The 20,532-nt window shown below is 41.4% G+C and overlaps 1 protein-coding gene across 5 annotated transcripts in view; it reads left to right on the forward strand.

The window, feature by feature from the left end:
• The first annotated feature begins 4,800 nt into the window (after window positions 1-4,800).
• The window catches only part of CSNK2A2 (casein kinase 2 alpha 2), a 38,959-nt gene continuing 23,227 nt past the window's right edge, over window positions 4,801-20,532 (forward strand). Inside the window, exons 1-4 of one of the 5 annotated variants that reach the window (XM_079119888.1) lie at window positions 4,801-5,436; window positions 6,286-6,397; window positions 16,185-16,286; window positions 19,131-19,181. In XM_079119888.1, the coding sequence (XP_078976014.1) occupies window positions 5,333-5,436; window positions 6,286-6,397; window positions 16,185-16,286; window positions 19,131-19,181 (369 nt within the window). In that variant the 5' untranslated portion in view covers window positions 4,801-5,332. The remainder of the gene's footprint in view (window positions 5,437-6,285; window positions 6,398-16,184; window positions 16,287-19,130; window positions 19,182-20,532) is intronic. The other 4 variants (XM_079119887.1, XM_079119890.1, XM_079119889.1 and 1 more) reach the window with 4 other exon arrangements.

Consider the following 20,532-nt stretch of genomic DNA (forward strand, 5'->3'; position numbering starts at 1 on the left):
AATAGTTATTCACAATGCTTATTAGAGATTGTAAGGCAGACTTTACTCAAAGGGGGGTATGGGATAGGTACAGGGGTCACTGTATTGGGGAGAGAAAGTGGGCTCAACTCTGACTCCAACAAGGACACATGAAGATGTATAGCCAAGGAGCTAGCTACCAAGAATCAGGAACTTCTGGCCAAACAGACTTGACAGAATTCTTGCTGAAGGCAGGTGAGGTGATTTCCAGTAGTCAAATACCAAAAGTGGAGAATTTATGCTCAACTGAGCAGGATATTTGCTCAAAATGGATTCAGCAAGAACGAACTGGGAAGCTAAAGATCAGGCTAGACAGAAAGGACTTAGGAGCGTGATTAAAATTTTGGTCAAAGGAGAGAGTCTTTATCAATAACTATGTATGAGTTTATTATTGCTGCTATAACAAATGGTCACAGAATTAGTGGTTTAAAACCACACAGATTTAATTGAAATGGTCTCTTTGGACAGATGAAGGTGTCAGCAGGGATGTGTTCCTCCTGGAGGCTCTAGGGAAAATCTGTTACGTTGGCTTTTCCAACATGCAGAGGCTGCCCACATTGTTTGGCTCATGACCCCCTTCCATCCTCAGTGCCAGCAATTGCATCCTTATGATCAGTACTTCCATCAACACATCTACTTCTCTGACTGTCTCACCTCCTTCTTTCACTTGTAAGGACCCTTATGATTACATTGGATGATCCAGGATAATCTCTCCATCTCAAAATCCTTAATCACATCTGCAAAGTCTCTTTTTCCATGGAGCTGGCAAATAGGAAGTAGGGTGGAGGTAGGAGCCATTATTCTGTGCAACTTAAAAAAAAATTATTCAAATCTTATATCATAGCCAGGTGTGGTGGTGCCTGCCTGTAATCCCAGAGACCCAGGAGGCTGAGGCAGAAGGATCACAAGGTCAAAGCCAGTCTCAGCAACTTAGTGAGATCCTCAGCAACTTACTGAGAACCTGTCTCAAAATAAAAAATAAAAATGGTTGGGGAATGTAGCTCAATTGTAAAGCACCCCTAGATTCAACCCCCAGTGCCAAAACAAATCTCATATCATAAATTTTTTCTCATTATTAAAAATTTCTCACAATTACAATCTATTTAACAGGTCCCCTCATTTGGGATAATGTAAGTTATTTTACATTGCCATGATAGATAATGATTTTCTTTATGTACATCTTGGGTCCTTTGGGGGATTACTAAATCAGAAAGGGGTGAAGGAAATAGACTTTGTGAGTTTAAATGCAAACTCTGCCTCAAGTTATCCTTGTCATTGGAGTCTCAGTCTCCTCACTGCAATAAAAGGGGGTCCTTACAGCAGCTACAAACCCACAGATTTTACGACAATTTCATCACACAATCCATCTATTTAAAGTGTAAATTCAATGGTTTTAGCTTTGTAAGGTTTTTGCAGGGTTCAGTAATAGAGAACATATGAATTGTTATCACTACTAAAAATCCTTTGTTAAAATTTTTCAAAGGTTAGGGCTGGTGATATAGCTCAGTTGGTAGAGTGCTTGCCTTATAAGCACAAGGGCCTGGGTTCAAATCCCCAGCGCGCGCGCGCACATACACACACACACACACACACACACACACACACACAAACAGAGGTTAGATTTTTTAGTTTTTTAGATCAGTTCTCACTGCAATGGCCAAACTCAAACTCCTGGACTCAAGTGATCCTCCTGCCTCAGCCTCCTGAGTAACTGAAACCACAGGTGCACACCACCACATCCAGCTCCAAGGATAGGTTTTTAAGAAGCAGCAATACAGGAGAAAAGCTTGTAGGCCTCTCAAATGCTTTGGAAATAGGCCTTGTCAAGATAGATGGTAGTCTTCTGAGGTCTCCAAAATGTGTTTGCTTTGGAGAGAATTTTAGTGTTGGATTGAATTTGGAGACATAGTGGGAGTTAGTAGGAAATTGTGCTTTTTGGTCCAAGATGCCCTTTCTTGTTCTCCCTATGGAACCCTGAATTACACTCGCCCCCAAATGGCACATGTGGAGTAACTGAGGCAGTCAATACTGGTTTCCCAGCCTGTCACCCACCTTGCAGAGCCACCCACTTGACCCTTCATATATCCAAGTGGAACTCCTTCAGTTTAGGATGCACTGGCACCATTTAATTGCCCACATTAACTCATGCCATGCCAGCTACATGGCAAGCAGGCAGCAAGGAGAGGCAGTGGGTTCCTGCCCATTCTGTGGGGTACCCAACCTCCCTACCAACAAACCATAAAAACATATTCCACTTGGTTGTGGGAGAACTGACTGCAGATTTCAGGACAAGTGTCAGCTGCATCTGGAGTGTGTTGCACCAGAGTGGTGTGTGGGTGAATCCTCAGGCATCCCGCAGGTGTGGGAGCAGGTTACGTGAGATGGGTGTGGGTTAGGTGACGAAGGATGACACGAAGGAGCAGGGAGGGTGGGTGGGGTCAGAGGTGGGCAAGGGTGGAGGTGAAGAATTGGGCCCCGGCTGGGGTTGGACATAGTAGTCAGATCAATGGTTTAGAATCATTTTTGGGTCATGGCCTCCTTTAAGAATCTGATGTATGCTGAGGAAAGAACACACACACACACACACACACACACACACCCTGACCCACAAATTTTGCTCACAGTGTTGGGTTCCTGGAACCCAGAAAGCTTGTTTAAGAATCTCTGATCTAAACTAGTTGATAGGAACTTGGGGGGAAAATTTCTAAAGTAGCATTAAGATTTTGAGAACGCTTGTGTCCTCTAGTGTGTAAGCTATTTAGGGAAGTTGGCAGGTTTAGGAATTTAATTACAAAGTCCATTTAGACCATAAAGGCTTTGTTTTCTTCCAGTTTTTATTTTGAAAATTTTCAAACCCACCAAAAAGTTGTGATCTCTCGTGCCCTTTAATTACATTCACTGTCAACCTTTGCCCCAATGGCCCCACCTTCCCTCGAGTGCTTTTGCTCTCAGGAACCCAAGTTTTCCTGGAGACCATATGAGAATAAATTGCAGATATTATGATATTTCATCCCTAAGCACTTGGGATGTAATTCCTAAAACCAAGGAGTTCTCCTGCAGAACCACAGTGCAGTGATCACACCCACAAAATTTAACATTGATATGACACTATTATGCAATATATGTCCTATATCCAAATTCCCCCAATAATGTCCTTCAGTTTGCTATATTCTTTCTTCCCCTCCCTGTTTCTTCCACCCTTTTAAAATCCAGAATTGAATCCAGAATCATATGCTTCACTTAGTCTCTTAGTTTCCTTTAATTGGGGTTTGGTTTGTTTTCTATTGTGTACTGATATTTTTGAAGAATATAGGATGGTGGTTTTGTCAAATGTTCCCCCAATTTGGATGTGTCTGATTGTGTCCTCCTGATTAGATTCAGGCTGACGACTTTTGGCAGGAATACCACAAGGCTGAAGTGTCTCTTCTCAGTGCAGCACATCAGAGGGGTCAGTTGGTTCTTTACCAATGATAAGTCTGCTCAGTGGTTAGGGAACTTCCAGGTTCCCCTATGTCCCCATCTTGGGGACAGCACTGTACTCACTGAAGGCCTCTGGCCATGGCCTCCACATCCAGTCCTCTTCTCATGCTGTTTTTACCTTTAAGGTGAAACTTGAAAAGGAAAAAGGAGTAGGCCTTGGGAAGGTGGAAGTGTCCCCTGGCCAAGCTTGGAAGGTGAAAGGAACTCAACTCCTTGGGGAGGCAAAAGCCAATGGAGAAAGGCCCCGTCTGATGATAATAGCACAGACACTTAGTATCTTAATATTGAACACTGTTGTGTTTTGCATCATTTTACCTTTTTCATTCTTTACACTGCCCTGTGAAGTAGATGCCATTACTGGCTTTGTGCTATAAAATCTTGCAGCACAAGGTCACAGCTTATAAGTCTTTGCTCTGAACCACATGAAGGGGCAGGGAGCAAGGTCTCATCTAGAAAACAGAATGAGGAAAAAGCACTGGAGTCAGAGCAACCTGGGCTGGGAGAGGAGGTTCTGTTCTAAAAGACCCTGGATGGGAAAGCAAGACAAAAGCAAGGCCCAGAAGAAGAAGGTGAGGAGACTGTTCAGAGCCAGAAGGCAACAGCCACCCCACCCTCAGCCATCCCTAACCCCTAGTCTGTCCCTGCAGGCTGGACTGGCCATTCCTCCCAAACAAAAACAAAAAAGAAAAAAAGTGAGAGAGAGAGCAAGAGGAAAAGAAAAAAATGATTTTTACGGAGTCTCAAAGTATCTCCCTACATATTACTTCTTAGTTACAAAGGGAAAAATAGTAACTTAATAGTGGAGCAACCTGACCCACTCCAGTTTAACCAAATGACCCAAGAGGACATTCGGAAGGTTCTCAGGGAAGGCTCTGTAAAGGAATTTGAAGAAAGGCTCTGGAAGAGAATTTGGGGGGAAGGTGTAGGAGAAGGCAGACTCTGGATGAAGACAGAATGGGAAGTCCTGGGGTTGAGGGATCTGTGGGGGACAGGGCAGGGTCCAGAGGGGAAGGCAGAGGGAAGGAGAAATTTTGAAGTGGGGGAGTTTCTGAGTTATGAGACACTGGGGAGGGATTTGATGAGAACAGCTGGGTGACGGGCGGGTCAGCACAGGGTGGGTATGGGAGGTCTTGCGGGGTGAACTCTGGGTGACCAGAGGCGCAGGGCGTGGGTGGGCGTCTCCGGACGGTCCTGAAAGGGCCGCGACTCGAGCGGGACGGCTCCGGGGCCGCGGCCTGCGGCTGGGGGTCGCCGGGGCGAGCGGCAGGCCACCCGGCCGGCGGGGGCTGGGGTTCGGCTCGGCTGGGGCTCCGGCAGCCGGGCGGGCCGGGGGCGGGGCCGGCGCCGCCCTGCGGGTCCCCCCGCGCTGCAGGGGGCGCTGTGAGCCTGGGCGGCCCCGGGCTGGGCGGCGGCCGCTCCTAGTGAGCGCGGCCCCTTTTCCGGGTTTCCTCCGCCTCCTCCTCCTCCTCCTTCTTCTCCGCCGCCGCCGCCGCCGCTGCCCCTTTCCCGGCCGGTGGCTGCCCCTGCCGGTGCCGCCGCCGCCGCCGCCGCCTCCTGGGGCCGCGAGCCGAGCGGAGGCCGCCGCGGAGCGCGAGCGCCGCCCGCCCCGCCGCCCCGCCGGCAGCTCCAGGGCCCGGCCGGCTCGGCCGGCGCCCCCCGCGCCCCCTGCCCGCTCGCCCGCCCCCGCGGGCCCGGCCTGGCGCGGCCGCCCGCCGCCGCGCTCCTCCTCCTCCTCCGGCGCCCCGCGGCCCGCCGCCTCCTGCGCCCGCCGCCCCGCGCCCCCCGCCGCGCCGCCGCCCTCTGCGCCCCGCGGCGCCCCCCGGTCCCGCCCGCCATGCCCGGCCCGGCCGCGGGCAGTAGGGCCCGGGTCTACGCCGAGGTGAACAGCCTGAGGAGCCGCGAGTACTGGGACTACGAGGCTCACGTCCCGAGCTGGGGGTAAAGCCGCCGCCGCCCCCCAGCCCCCCGCCCCCCGCGCAAACCGCACTCGAACCCCGGGGATCCGCCTCTCTGCCGGCCCCTCGGTGGGCCGGCGCCGCCTCGGGTCTGGGGTGGGAGGCACAGGCCCCCCTCTCGCACATGTCCTCGTCTTCCTCTTCCCTGCCCACCTCCCCACCCCTGTATCCCGGCGTTGCACACCGCTCGTCCCCAGAGAATGCCTTTTTTTTTTTTTTTTTTATTTCTTCTTCTTCTTCTATTTTTTGTTTTTGCTTGGGTGGTAGGGTGCGGGGGGTCGAGAGGTGTAGGGTCCAGGGACCAGACCCTGGGAGAGAGTGAGCGGCTCTTCCTCCTCCTCACACTTTTGGGTTTCTATTGGGGTGGGAAGTCAACAGCTGTCCTCTTGAGCTATTAAAATTCGCTGCCTTTTTGGTTTTCTGAAATGAGGCTGGGTGGGAGGAAAATTTTTAAAGACGTCCAGATTCTCCAAGCAGGCACTGTCTGCCTTAAGGGTGTGGAATAGGCAGGTGCTGATGGAGCCCCGGGTAGAGGGGTCACCCTTCGGGCCTCCAGGGTGGATGCTTTGCTAGACCCCCTAGATTGGCTCAGAGTCCTGCCTTCCTGCCCCCATCTCCTCTCTTGGAAGGGTCAGTTAGGTTGGGAGCTCTGCAGAGTGAAGGGAGCCAGGTTTATGCCACGGCTTTCATTTAGAGAATGAGTATGGTGTGATGATGTATGGACACTTCCAAATGTTTGATTAGTGGGAACGACCTATACTGGGTGTATAGTGGGTTTAGGTTTGGTTAATCCCCAGTCCTGGCATTTATTTGTGTCTCTTGCCTTTCACAGTAATCAAGATGATTACCAACTGGTTCGGAAACTTGGTCGGGGGAAGTATAGTGAAGTATTTGAGGCCATTAACATCACCAACAATGAGAGAGTGGTTGTAAAAATTCTCAAGGTGAGTGTCCTATGAGTGGCATTGCAAATATTTTTTTCCTCAGGTCAAAAGGACATAGCTGCTCCTGCCACATTCTAGAATGAGCAGTGCAAGCCATTATTTTATGTATCTTTTGTCGGATGTACCTCCTTTTCTCCTCCCATCCCATTTTCCTGTGAACTTCTGAGAAAATATGCAGACTGTTCTCAAATCTGAGCATGTTAATTCAGGAACATCCTTGTTCTGAAGTATAAATTAGGGATTCCCAAAACGAAAATTCCAAAAGGGTTCCATTTGTCACAGAATAAATAGGTATTCAGAGGAAAGAAAGTCTTTTAATGGAGATTTCCATCCACCCAAAGGCTCTGTGATCATTGTGTTTGTTACTTTTGGTGCTCTGAGTTATTCCAGAAAAAAAGTTGTAAAAAACTGGAGTTTTTCACAGATAAGTTTGAAGTCCAAATGGAAAAAGACTCCCTCAGTGGATTATCACTTATCTCGTCTTCTTTGGCAATAAAGTTTCAGGTGGGATGGATAGAGTCAGCCATTAGTGCAGGAGAAACCTTGTTTAGGAAGCCAGTGAACCGTTGTTTCTTATCAGCTAGTAAAAGTAAAATTTGGAGCAACTGAAGAGTGCATTTCTAATCACTAAAATGGTAATTGGAACAAAAACTGTCTTAATGTCTGGTTTAGCAGTTTGATAATGAATGGCTTTTGTTATCTCTCAGATGAAGACATGATCTTAATAAGCATGAAGAATTAGGTCAGCTTTCCTTCAGGTAACTGATTGTTCAGGTTTGATAATGTTTTATAGGGTATACTAAAAAGTAATACTTAGAATCCGTGGTGGGGCCTCATTTTTGCCAGATCATTTGACATGCACACGTGTCATTTAGTGAAAGATAGAGAAGACCAAAGAGTGCTTTTACATGTGCATGATTTCCACCGTGACCATTTTGAGAGGTTTTGTAGAGTAAGAATATGGGATTGAAAAGCTACTCTTGTGTGTTGGGGCAGCTGTATAATAAGAGGGGTCTGGTTTATGCACTCTGTAAATCACCAGTGCCATCACTGGGCACCATCCAAGTTTAGTGACAGAGGAGCAGAAATGCAGTACAGAGGGATAATTGAAGTTAACCTGTGCTGTCAGAAACATTGGTGATGAAAAGTGGGAAAATGATGTTGAAGGTACACAGTTTGACTCCCCTCCCCTCTGATTATGAGTTGTACCTGTAAGGTCTCGAGTTGTGTGTGTGTTTTGTGTGTGCACGCATGTTTAAAACAAATATGTAAAGAATGTTTCCTTTAGCTACATTGTCCAAGGATTTGATTCCCTTATGTACTTAAGCATAAATGTTCCTAATATAAGCTGCTTCCTATCATGAGCAAACAAGAATTGAAGTTAGGAGTATCCTCTTCCCACTGCTGTACATTCAGAAGAATGAATAAAGCAATTCTAGAAAAATGCCTAAACTTTTGTGCAATGGCAGCATTTTAAAAATAAGTGTGCAGTTTCCTGTGGACTTTGTTGAAAGGAACAGCATTAAGGTGTATGTTTAAATACAGTGTGTTCATTTAGGAAAGCATCACATTGGTCTTCAGTCATCCTTGTAAAGAACTTCATAGGCACGGTTGCTAGACACATTTTCCTGTGCTCTAAAGATTCTTACCATGTTTAGGGAACGTAGTATAGAAACTGCTACATATTATTTTTATAAATGGGAGACCCAGGCACAAAGAAACCTCCCTGACATCATTACATTGAAAGTCCTCTTGACCAGAACTCCAGTTTTCCTATTTTTTCATGTGTCTTATTGCTCATTTCAGTGTTGGATTGTAGGATCTTTTTCTTTCTAGCTTTTTCAGTGCTAGGGATTGAATCCAGGACCTTCCATATGCTGGGCAAGTACTTTATCACTGAACTACATCCCTAGTGTCCCCCCTGCCCCACCCCCATGGTTTTTGTTGTTGCTGTTGTTTTTGTTTTGGTACCAGGGATTGAATTTAGGGGTGCTTTATCACTGAGCTACATCTCCAGCCCTTTTTATTTTTTATTTTGAGATAGGGTCTCACTTAGTTGCTGAGACTGGCTTCGGACTTGTGATCCTCCTGCCTCAGCCTCCTGCAGTCATGCACCACTGCACCGGACTGAAAGACCAGTCTTTTATCTGAAGTTTTGTTCCCTTATCTAAAGTTATGTTCCCTTACTTAAATAAGTTATGACTAATAACTACCATTGTGGTGTTTGGTAATAGGAAATGAAGTCTTTAGCAGAGTATCAGCTCCTCAGTTTGGAATATAGAAATGGCTTTCCTTTTTTTTTTTTTTTTTTTTTTTTTTTTTGCAATGCTGGGGTTTGAACCCAGGGCCTTGTGCTTGACAGGCAAGCACTCTACGAACTGAGCTGTATCCCCAGCCCCAAAGGCTTCCTTTTCATATACCCATGCTGTATTTCAGCTGCAGGGAGGATCTTAATGTATTAAAGGGCGTGGAGTAACTGAGACAGGATACATTCTTTGAGGACAGGCTGTCTTTTCAGTTAATACCATTTCATCCATCTTTCCAGTTATGAGAATGATTGGATTCTGAGTGATCACAGAGAAATTGTATTTCATTTAATTTGCATCTAAGATGTCTTAAGTATTTTATTGATCAAAGTGTGTTGGGGCTATTAAGAGGTTTTATGAATTAAGGAACTGGTGAAGAAAATTACCACCTTTCCTCACGTGGTATTCAGAGGCTAAAATCTTAAAACTTCCCAATTAGTAGAAAGTTTGCATATTCTGACAAGAGATTGTTTTGAGGAAAAAAGAGAGAAAGAAGAGGAAAAATGGTAACAGATTATATAGCAGGGCAGAAAGCTACTTAGGTGTCAAAAGTTACATCTTTTAATTCTGAAAAATCAGTTCATCAGTTCCTTTGTCGTACCACTTAGAAAGCTATACACAGAAATAAAGACATTTAATCATTTTGGATGAATTTTAGCATTTTGTGGGTCCTGCCTGTATGTATGGATTGTAGCACTTCTTGGGGTCCTTAGGATCTTTCAAATTAAACTGCTATTTCCTGAATAGAAGTCAAGAGTAACACCATTTTTAAAATACAAATATATAGCTTTTTGAACCAGCACTTCAATGACATGAAAATTCCCGTATAAGGCTTCCTGTTAATGGTATTATTTTATAAACAGCTGGGCTATCCATTTTTCCCCCAAAAAATTAAATCTTGAACTTAAAACAGAGAATGGTGGATTAAGATGTTTTTTAAGCATGTTTATTGTATTTGCAAATTCTTAAAAATTTTGTGTTGTCAGGAGATAGCATTGATGTAGATCCTTGTTAGTAACTTTACGGTGACTGGCAGTCTTTATGTTATATCAAAATGATGTTTTCTCCATGTTGATAGATTGCTTTCTTCAGGGGTAGGATTTTTACCCTTCGTTTGGGCATGTGTGCAAGATATCTTCCTAAAGCAATGCATTAGTGTTATTTGCATTTTTTGAGTTCTAGTTTTCACAGATGTCTCATGGTATCAAAATAGTTAAAACAGTATGATTAAAATGTTAATAATATTAAAAATTGTGTGTGAACTATTCAGTGCTGTTCCTAATATTGAGATTAAAATGAATTTCACATGGAAAGTGTAGTTATCCTTTGTCAAACAGTTACAGGGTGTAGGAGTTTAATAAACCATTAGAACCCAAGTCTTTTTTTATAGATAAACTAGAACCCAGAGAAAGGATGTGATGTGCTCAAAGTTGCGTGGTTGGTGGGTCGAGACCCTTGGTGTAGAACTCTGCGTACCTGTCGTTTAGTCTTGGTGGATGTGATTAACTCAGAACATTTGCTGAATATTTGACTTCTCAATGTACCAAACTATACTGGAAGGATTGAGGAATACTCACTAAAATCAAATGAAATTATCTCTAATGATTTTTGGAGTTATTTTTCTGAAAGGAAGTATTTGACTTTGGTGGGTTGCTAGTTGAAGTGTGGGATAGATGCAAACCCAGAGAGTTGTAGGCAGTGTGTCTCTGGTTAGCATCCCCAGCAACAGAATGCTGTAAAGGAAATGCTGCTTTACTGTCTTCATTTGAAGCCTCAATAAGCAATGTTTTTATACTTTTTAACCCATTCAGTTTCTCCAAGTCTCATCATGATCACTTGCCAGATTTTTGGGCTTGTAGTTTTGTCCTTATAATATATTAGAGCTTATTTGAAAATGAGTATGTGTGAAAAGAATATCCTGATAAAAGGTATCCATTCCCTGTGTGGAGCAGTCTCTGGATGGTTTTTAAGAGTCTAATTTCAGGATCTGTCATCTCATAATCTGGATGGTATAGAATAGGACATGTTATACAAGGAAGGTGGAAAGACTTGGAGAACTAGTTTCTTCATTTATGCCCTTTGTTTTCTCATCTGTAAGAAAGGAGAATTATATGAAATATAGATAAATGAGTAGGTAGATGATAGTGTTTTAATAATCCACAAAATATTTTTCTTTTCTGAGAATCTGCCCAGGAAGTAGAGTGCCTGAACTCAGATGTCAGGTGGAACACTTGGAAACTCTTGTGACGTTGAACAACTTAAATTCTTTGTGCCTAAGTGTCCTCTGAAAAAAACTGTTGAACAGTACTCTTGCTAGAGGATTGAATTTCCTAAAGACAGTGCCTGGCACTGAGAGCAGTACAGTATGGTTGAAATAACAGCATTACACTTGGACCAAGTGAATGGTTTTAGAGGCAGAAACAATAGTAGAGGGTTGTAACATCCCCTTGATGAGAATAATTTGCCTTTCATTCCCCCCCCCAATATTTTGATTGGGGGAAAATGCATATAGAATGTACATATCCATCATACCCATTTTAAGCATACACTTGGGTGCCATTAAATGCATTCATATTATGTACAACCATCACCACCACCGTCTGCAGAACTCTTTTCATCTTGTAAAACTGAAACTGTTCACTCAACATTAACTGCCCAGTCCTCCTTTTTCCCATCTCCTACAACCACCATTCCTACTTTTGGTCTCTATGATTTTGAGTATCCTGAGTGCTTCGTGTAAGTGGAATCATTAAGTGTCTTTTTGTGGCTGGCTTATTTCACTTAGCATGATGTCCTCAAGTTCATCCATGCTGTAGCACATGTCAGAAGGTCTTTCCTTTTTAAGGCTGAATAATATCCCATTGTATGTATATATCGTATTTTCTTTATCTGTTCAGCCATCAGCAGACACTTGGGTTACTTCTGCATTTTAGCCATTATGAATAATGCTGCTTTGAACATGGGTTATGAATACCACTTTTGGAATTGCTGGATCCGAAGGTAATTCTATTTTTAATTTCTTAAGGAATTTTCCTCAGTGGCTCTTCCTTCCCAACGGCATTGTACAAAGGCTCCTATTTTCTCCATATCCTCACCAACAGTTGTTACTTTCTGATTTTTATAGTAGCCATCCTAATGGTATGAGATGATATCTCATTGTCATTTGATTTTATGCCTTTCGTTATTAGATTAACAAAAAATATTTTTTAATCCTGAGACTAGTTACCCTCAAGGAATTGGTAATGATAATGATGAGAGTTGAAAGAATAGAGGAGAAGTTGCTTTAAGTAAGATTGCTCAGATGATATTTATATTTAGGTTAGGTGCAGTGGGTTTCAGAGATGCTACCAAGGAATAAAACAAATGCCATTATCCAAGCTGAATTTTGTTCCTTACTTCATCGTTCTTCAATCTTGGCAGCCATTACCAATGGTAATTGTTTGATGCAGGTGATAAAATTAATATCTTAGTGGGGCCTTCCTTGGTTTGATAGTGGAATAAGTAACCCCAGATTTGGAAGTTATGGGTTATTTTTTCCTGTCTTGAATTTATCAATCCAGGAAATAAATTTAAATGGGACTTTGCCTGCTAATATTTGGAATTTATTGAGGTCATAATCCTTGTACCTTTCTGGTAGATGTAAGTTTGCAGGTTGAATTACAATTAAATGTTAGTAATTGAAATCCTTCTCAAATCTGGTCTTAGAAGAAAAAGAAAAGCCAGTTGGGGTGGAGCATGCTTATGATTCCAGCGACTCCTCAGGAGACTGAGGCAGGAGGATTGCAAATTCGAAACCAGCCTCAGCAATTTAGTGAGATCCTGTCTCAAAATAAAATATGAAAAAGGATTAGGGATGTGACTCAGTGGTTCAGTGCCTCTGGGTTCAATACCTGGTACTAAAAAGAAAGAAAAAAAGTGCCATGCAGTGGTGCATGCCTGTAATCCCAGTGACTCAGGAGGCTGAGATAGGAGGATCACGAGTTCAAAGCCAGCCTCAGCAACTTAGCAAGACCCAAAGCAACTTAGTGAGACCCTGCCTCAAAATTTTTAAAAAGGCTGGGGATGTGACTTAGCAGTTAAGTGCTCTGGGTTCAATCTCTTGTACATACAAAAAAAAAAAGTTCTTTTTGAAACTTGATTAACCAATTTCTCTTTTTAACTTTTTACTGCTTTAATGGACTTTGAGGTTTTTTGTTTTGCTTGTGTTTTTGTTTTATGGTACCAGGGATTGAACCCAAGAGTGTTTATTAACCACTGAGCCACATCCCCAGGCCTTTTTTTGTTTTGAGACAGGGCCTTGCTGAGATGCTAAGGCTGACTTTGAACTTGAGATCCTCCTGCCTTAGCCTTCTGAGCTGCTGGGATTACAGGTGTGCACCAGTGCACCTGGCTGGACTTTGAGTTTAAAAAAAAAAAAAAAAAAGAGGGGTTTGGAAAATAGCTATGCTAATTCAGTTTGAATCCTTTCAACAGGTATTCTCTGAAATGAAATAAATGAACCGTAGATGACAGTTTTTTTGTATTGCATACAAGATGAAATTATGAGATCTTTTTGGAAATTATGTGTTTTCTGCATTTTGTGTGACTAGTAGTGAATGGGTGTAAACTCTAGACAGGGGATTCAAAGCATTTTTATTTCTGTGAAACTTACAGTAGTTTATCTTCTTTTTAGGGTGTTAATGAACCTCCCTCATAAATTCTGACTCTCTCTCTGATTCCATTTATAGAATTAAAATGGTCACTTTCATTCTGACTTTCTCAGGTTTGGAGGAACAAACTGAGGCTAAAGAGAGCTCTTGATGGGTTAGAGGGGAGTGTCCTGGGCTGCAGGTCACTTTCCTTTGTGTAATTGTCGTCTTTTGTCAGCATATGAGAACTCTGCTACTAGACTCAAATGTGCCCCTTTAGAATTGCCCTGCCATTCTCAGTCTCTAATTTGGGTAGTTGTTGGACCAGTGACATTTGGGCAACAAAATGTGCTTCAGTTGCTATGTGAGTTGCCTATGGATGTGTTGAAGGACAGCTTGATCTTAACCTGGTTGTCCAGAAACAATGTACCTTCCTGACCTGTAGCTGAGTAACAGGAGAGCAGTGGAAGGCTTTATGTGGGCCAGCATCATAAAGACAACTTATTTGGTGGATTACCCCTGTGAAGAGTTAAGGATGCTCTTAGTAGAAGAGGAGGTTGCTTGTTGTAAATAGGCTCTGGCTGTGGGTCTCTTTTCCCCTTTATTACCATTCTCACATATGTGGAACTGCTTTCCAGTTCTGGATGACAACTTTAGAATTTTCTCACATTGAAAGTTATTCAGTACATGGATAGTGTTGGCTGTATACATACAAGATAGCCAACTTTTATTTTTCCTTTAACTTCATGACATAATTTTAGAATTTCAGAAAAGTTGCAAGAATTCCCATATATCTTTCAGTTTCTCAAATATTAGTTTTATCCTTTTCTCTTCATATGCATACCATGTATATGCATATATTTGCACATATGTGTGTGTGTATATATATATATTTATGTAGTTTTTCTGAAGTCTTGAGAATAAATTGTAGCCATTCCTAACTACTTCAGTGTGTATTTCTTTAAAAAATAAGGGCAATTTCTTACCCAGGCTTCCATGTTCAAAAATCAGAAGTTAACATTAATTCAGTGCTTCTAACTAATCTGTAGCCTTCATTAACATTTGCAGTTATGCCTATAAATGTTCTTTATAACAAAGTCTCAGATCATGTGTTACATTCATCTGTCCTATCTTTCATATCTGGAAATAGTTGCTCAGTTCATATCCTAACATTGACATTTTTGAAGCTTACAGTATGTAATTATTTTGTAGTATGTACTTCCCTGGCTGGTTTTGTTTTTGTTTTAAATCAAATTGTATGGTACTTCAGTTTCCAAAAACAAGGAGGTTCCTAATTATGAAAAGGAGTCTAAGGAATAAGGTTCCTAAGTGGAGATGGAGAAGAGACACAGCAGCCAGACCTGCTGTACTGGGAACGCTGGAAAAGTGGAGAGTGACATTGTCATTGACTGCTGACTGGCAAGGATGCAGCTGGAGTGCAGGTGCTCTGTGTCACAGTCTTCTCCTTTCCTGTTTTGTTAATTGTTCAGAGCTGTATCTCAGGGCCCAACAAAAGATGATGGTCTTTTCAGCAACTTAGCAAGACCCTGTCTCAAAAAAAAATTTTTTTTTAAAGGACTGGGGATATGGCTCAATGAACCAGTACCCCTGGATTCAAGTCTTGGTACCAAAAACAAAACAAAAAAAAAAAGATGGTGGTCTGGAACATGGATGTGTTACTGTTCCCCCAACCCCTGCAACAGGCTTTTTAGTTCTTGTTTTATCATTTCATACCCACTGGCTGCCAGTTACCTATGCCATTGTTACAGTGTTTCAGTGATATAAAGCTCCTTTTCCTTAGTTGAGATTTTTCCCCTCAGCCATGCTTGAGAACAAAAAGCACAGCATGGAAGACGACTGGCAAACAGAGTCAGAATGCCCAGATTTGATTCCTGGCTCCTCTCTACTCTTAGCTGCGACCTTGGGCAGATAGCGCCACTCTGCTGACTGTACTACTGAACAGAGGTTTTGTGAGGATTTATTACTACCTAATAATTTGAAAATAATAATGCTAACATTTATGGAGTGCTTACTATGTGCCAATCACTGTTCTAAGTGCCTTATAAAGCTTACTTGAATGTGATACACTTATTTTTTCAGAACTGCTTTTAGTCTTCAAATTCTTTGGCCCATTTAAGACAGGAAATGGTGTGTGTAATGAGAGTATTTCTAATTAAAGTGTTTGATTTTACTATCTAGCAATTTGATAGCTTAGCAGATAGCAGAAGTCTTCAATCACTGCTTATCCAATCAGTTTTCTCCTTTGCTGATCCAACATCTCTCTTTAGGAACGGGATCTGCTGGGAAATGTTACTGGCTCTGTGCTGATTTCAGATTCTACATATTAAGGAAATGGGAGTGGCAACAGGAAATAGGAGCCAGCAGCTGGGAATCAAGTTTGTAACTTGATGTCAATGAACTGGTCCTCATTCCTGGAATACAAAATGACATGTAACTCATTGGAAGAGCACCATTTTGTTTCAGTTTTTCCATTTGTCAATCCTGATACACAGCTGTTCAGAGCTTCAAATTTTCTATTTGGCAGTTATCTAGTAAACATCTTATTTTTTGAAGTGTGACATGGGTGTTCAAAAATTTTAAGTGCCCTTGATGTAACTACTTAAAGATCTTGACACATAAATTATACGAGCCTGTAAATTATTTAACTTAACATTAAAGTTTCTTGTGGGCAACCCCATTTTGTCTCAGTTTTCTCTTCTGATTCAGGCATGCTGTTCAACACAGCCTAGTACATAAGATGAACCATGTGATTAACTTACATTGTTTTAAAGTTGTATTTATTATATTAACTTCAAAAGGAGTCTTACTTCTGATTACTCTTGTGTATTTAAGCCAGTGAAGAAAAAGAAGATAAAACGTGAGGTTAAGATTCTGGAGAACCTTCGTGGTGGAACAAATATCATTAAGCTGATTGATACTGTAAAGGACCCTGTGGTAAGTGCCTGATGGCTGAGGAGTGTGTCATGGTCTGAAGGGTGGAGGGTTGTTGAACACACAGAGCTTCAAGTAATGATGCACAGTGTGTGTTTACTACTGAATGGTTTTGAACACCAAACAAAAATCATGATGGCCCAATGATAAGGTAGCCACCACTACTTTTGCAGAATCTGAAAGGGTATGAAGAAAAACCCTGGTCCCATGTTGTTATCTCATTATTTTGATTTAGCCCACAAATGTTTGTATCTCCTCTAAGCTTCTGCTTTTGTCCTGTCTTTGAAAGCTTGTTACTGCCACTTTGCATTATTTTACCTCACTTAGTAAGCCTGACATTTGAAAATCTGGATTTATATAAGGAAATACTGGAGTATCTCCATGTGGGCTCCTGACATGTAGAGTTAAGCAGGTCACAGCCTACCAACCCCTTGAGGTTAAGAAGCCTGCTGTTTCTCATGCTGGTCTTCAATTCCACATCCACCATTAGGACTCACATCATATGTGTAGATACAACTAAAAAGAAAATTTTAACAACTAAAATAGTTTTGTTAAAATGCTTTCAATTTTAGCTATTTTAGACAAGCTGTTTAATTTTGTTTTTTCACCTGAGAGTAACTTAACCTTAAGAGATACCTCCCCTGTCCCCAACACACACACATACTTTTATACCATTTCTCATCTCTATCTTCTCTACTCCAATTTTCATTTTGCTCCATGATAGTTTTCTGTTTGTTTTTTTAAGAAATAGGTCTTTGCTTCTGTGCTAAAGACACCCCCATGGTGTAGTAGCTAGTAGGTACTGAGTGTTTATTGCAGGCCAGGCATTATTCAGAGGGTTTAAACTATATTGCATCACTTAATCCTCCAACAGTCCAGAGAGTTTGGTGCTGTTATTGTCCACATTATACAGTGAAAAAACAAAAGTCGGCAGAAGTTAAATAATCTACCCAAGATTACACAGTATTGTTAATGAGTAAGGAAAGGCTTTTTTCTTGTGGACCCTGCAAAGTCCAAGAACAGATGGTTGTATGCCAAAATGTGTCTGATTGTCATTCAAAATATATTCCATCCTGCTGGGTATGGTGTTGCATGCCTATAATCCCAGAGCCTTGGAAGGCTGAGGCTGAGGCAGAAGAGTCACAGATTTGAGGCCTACCCAGGCAACTTACACAGTCTCAAAAAAAAAAAAAAGAAGAAAGAAAAATTTAAGGACTGGGAATGTAGCTCAGTGGTAGAGCACTTGGCTAGAATCTGTGATACCCTGGATTTGATTCCTAGTATATCCAAAAAAATAATTTTTTTGCATGTATGTACATATATCCCAGCCTGCTAAGTTCAGACCAATTTAATAAAGACTTAATAAAGGCTGCCTAATGTTTGAAAATGGCCTACATTAAAAATGAGTGTTGGGGGACTAGGGTTGTGGCTCAGTGGTAGAACACTTGCCTAGTGTATGAGGCACTGGGTTTGATTCTCAGCACCCCATATAAATAAATGAATAAATAAAGGTCCATCAACAACTAAGGACATATTAAAAGGGAAAAAAAGGACAAAGAAATAGCTCTTCTTTAAAAAAAAAAAATGTCCATTTATAAAGGATACATACAAGAAAATATGGGTTTTAGAACTTTTTAAAATGTGAGTCAGTGATATTTCATAATATGCCAGGAGCATCTTTTTTAAAAAATTAACAGAATTCAGTATTACTTGACTATTTTTGCAATTTATTAAGGGTTAGGTGTGGTTTACTACTACATAAAACAAATCGGAGTAGATGAAAATCAACAGGGAATCCTCATCCTCTTATGTTTGAGAGAACCAGACTTAGTCCAGAGTCCATAGAGAGTTCTGGTGGTCTTGGTGAAACCTTTAGTGAAAAATCATTTGTTCACAGCTGTTTCTTGAGCTCTACATTGCCCTGGCAAAGACCTGCATGCATGCACTGTGTCCTCTGTCCTAGGTAACTTTCACCTAGTCCTTAAGCAAATGATGTCGGTAATGAAGAGTTCCAAGATGATTTTTTATCACTGTTGTTTCTGTAACCCTTTTAGCCTCTGCTTTTCTCACAATTTTGAAAATTTATTACTGCCAATTAGCATTATTTTACTTCTGACATTTGAAAATCTGGACTTCATAAGGAAGTAGTAAACATTTTATACTTATTTTATTAAAGATCATGGTGCTTTTAAATTTTGAATAAATATGATTTTTTGGAAACATTGTCTTCTAAGGTGAGATAACTCTTCAATGGTCTCTGAGGCAGTAATTTCACAAGGTAACTTATTGATAGTTTCACAGATAATTGCATTTTCTTTTTTGGATCCTGAAAAGACCTGTAATAGTTTACCAAGACCTATGAAAATTCTGTCAAGTACATCTTGCTTGCTAAACATAGATGAAATGTGTCACCCCTATTGTAGTTGGCAAATTGAAATATTGCAGAGTGTAAATCTTCATAAAATCATTGACAGGTTGGTCAGTCTTGCATTGCTGATAGGCCGACGGTGGGTTGTTCAGAAAACACCTTCCTTTTTTATTATGAAAAGTTTTCAATCATTTACAAAAGTAAAGTGAATAACATCATGACCCTCCTGCACACATCACCCAACTTGAGTTAAGGGTGGCCAACGTTATTTCATCTTATACCCACTTCTCCCACATCCCACCTTCATTTTGAAGCAAAATCCAGACATCACAAAAATTTAAGAAAATATTTTTTAACAGACCATCCTTGATGAGTGAATCCCTTTTCATTTTAAATGGAATTTAGGAATGAACCGCTGTGGCAAAAATAAGTTCATTACTGTCTGAATTCCTAAAAAGCATCAATATTCTCTCTTACAGTCAAAGACACCAGCTTTGGTATTTGAATATATCAATAATACAGATTTTAAGGTACGTGTACATTTTCTTTCTGGTGAAAGGTTGAGGGAGGGTGGAGAGGTGATAATGAGTGTTGCTGGAACTCCAGAACACAGAGGTGCCAGGGATGTCCTTGGTGAGAGTAGGAATAACAGATTGAGTTCTTTACAGCATGAATACAAGGTGCAAAAAGTACTGGGTTCTTGCATTTGGTGAAGTAAGTTACCACCCTTTGCCTTGCTTACCCTGATAGTCACACCCATCCAGGTCTAAACTAATGTTTCCTGTTGTAGACAGATAGTTTTATGTGGATGTTAACTTTGATTTTCATAAGAAATCTTACACTGCTGATAGGAAGGGATAAAATGATTTAGGGCCCTTGTGGAAAAAAGGTGGATATTGAATTAGAGATTTAGAATAATGTCCATACATAGAACAAGCAGATCGTACTGAAAACCTAATTAGGAGTCACTGTTTTAGAAGAGCCCTGGCAGTGGGTATTTATATTTTCTTATAATGTGTATTAATTTAGACTATGAAATGTTCTTTTAAAAGTATGGTTTTAAATTTTTTTCATGAATTTGTTCTTACTGTTCATAAGCAAACTTCTGATAAGACTTTTGGAGTTAGGCATAGTGGTAGAAACCCATTTTTAGAGCATAATTTGATTTTCAGCAGCATTTAAAGAACTTTAGGTGATTGTAACTCTGGCAGTGAATCAGAGACATGACTTTGTTGCTATAGAAGCTGAAGACAACCAAGTCAGCCAATAAAGGTCCTGCTACTAGGAGTGGTGCTTTGAGTGAAAATAATAAAAACTTATCCTCACATTTAATTTTTCTTAGGTAACTACTCTAAAGTTAGTGGAAAATAAGCAAAAAAAAGAAAAAAAACTTTCAGTTATGAAGTAGGAGGTAGCAAGTTTTATATACAGTATAGCATTTTCCATAGGTAACAGCTATTTCTGTTAATGTGGCTCCTTACGGATGAAATCTTTAATGAACTCTAAAAAGTGGGATGTAAGCTGGGTGTGGTAATGCACACCTGTATTCCCAGTCACTCGGGAGACAGAGGAGGAGAATCCCTAGTTTGAGACCAGCTGGACAACATAGTGAGACCCTGTCATGCAAAAAAAAAAAAAAAAGGGGGGGGGGGCAGGGGAGGATGGTGGATTTCTTCCATCCAGTAGCAGCAGTGCTTACCTGCCATGTAGCCATGTTACCTGCCTGTGAACCACCCTGGTTCATCAAGAGGTCTGTGAGTGGGAATGTGTGTGCCTCTCCTAGAGTGTCCGACAGGCTTTAATAAAACCATTTTCCTAAAGCTGAAATTTAAAAACTGCTCATATGCATCATCATGGTGGAGCTCCCTTCGTTTAACAAAC

This window comes from Sciurus vulgaris (genome assembly GCF_902686455.1).
Source record: "Sciurus vulgaris genome assembly, chromosome: 17".
Classification (NCBI taxonomy): Eukaryota; Metazoa; Chordata; class Mammalia; order Rodentia; family Sciuridae; genus Sciurus; species Sciurus vulgaris.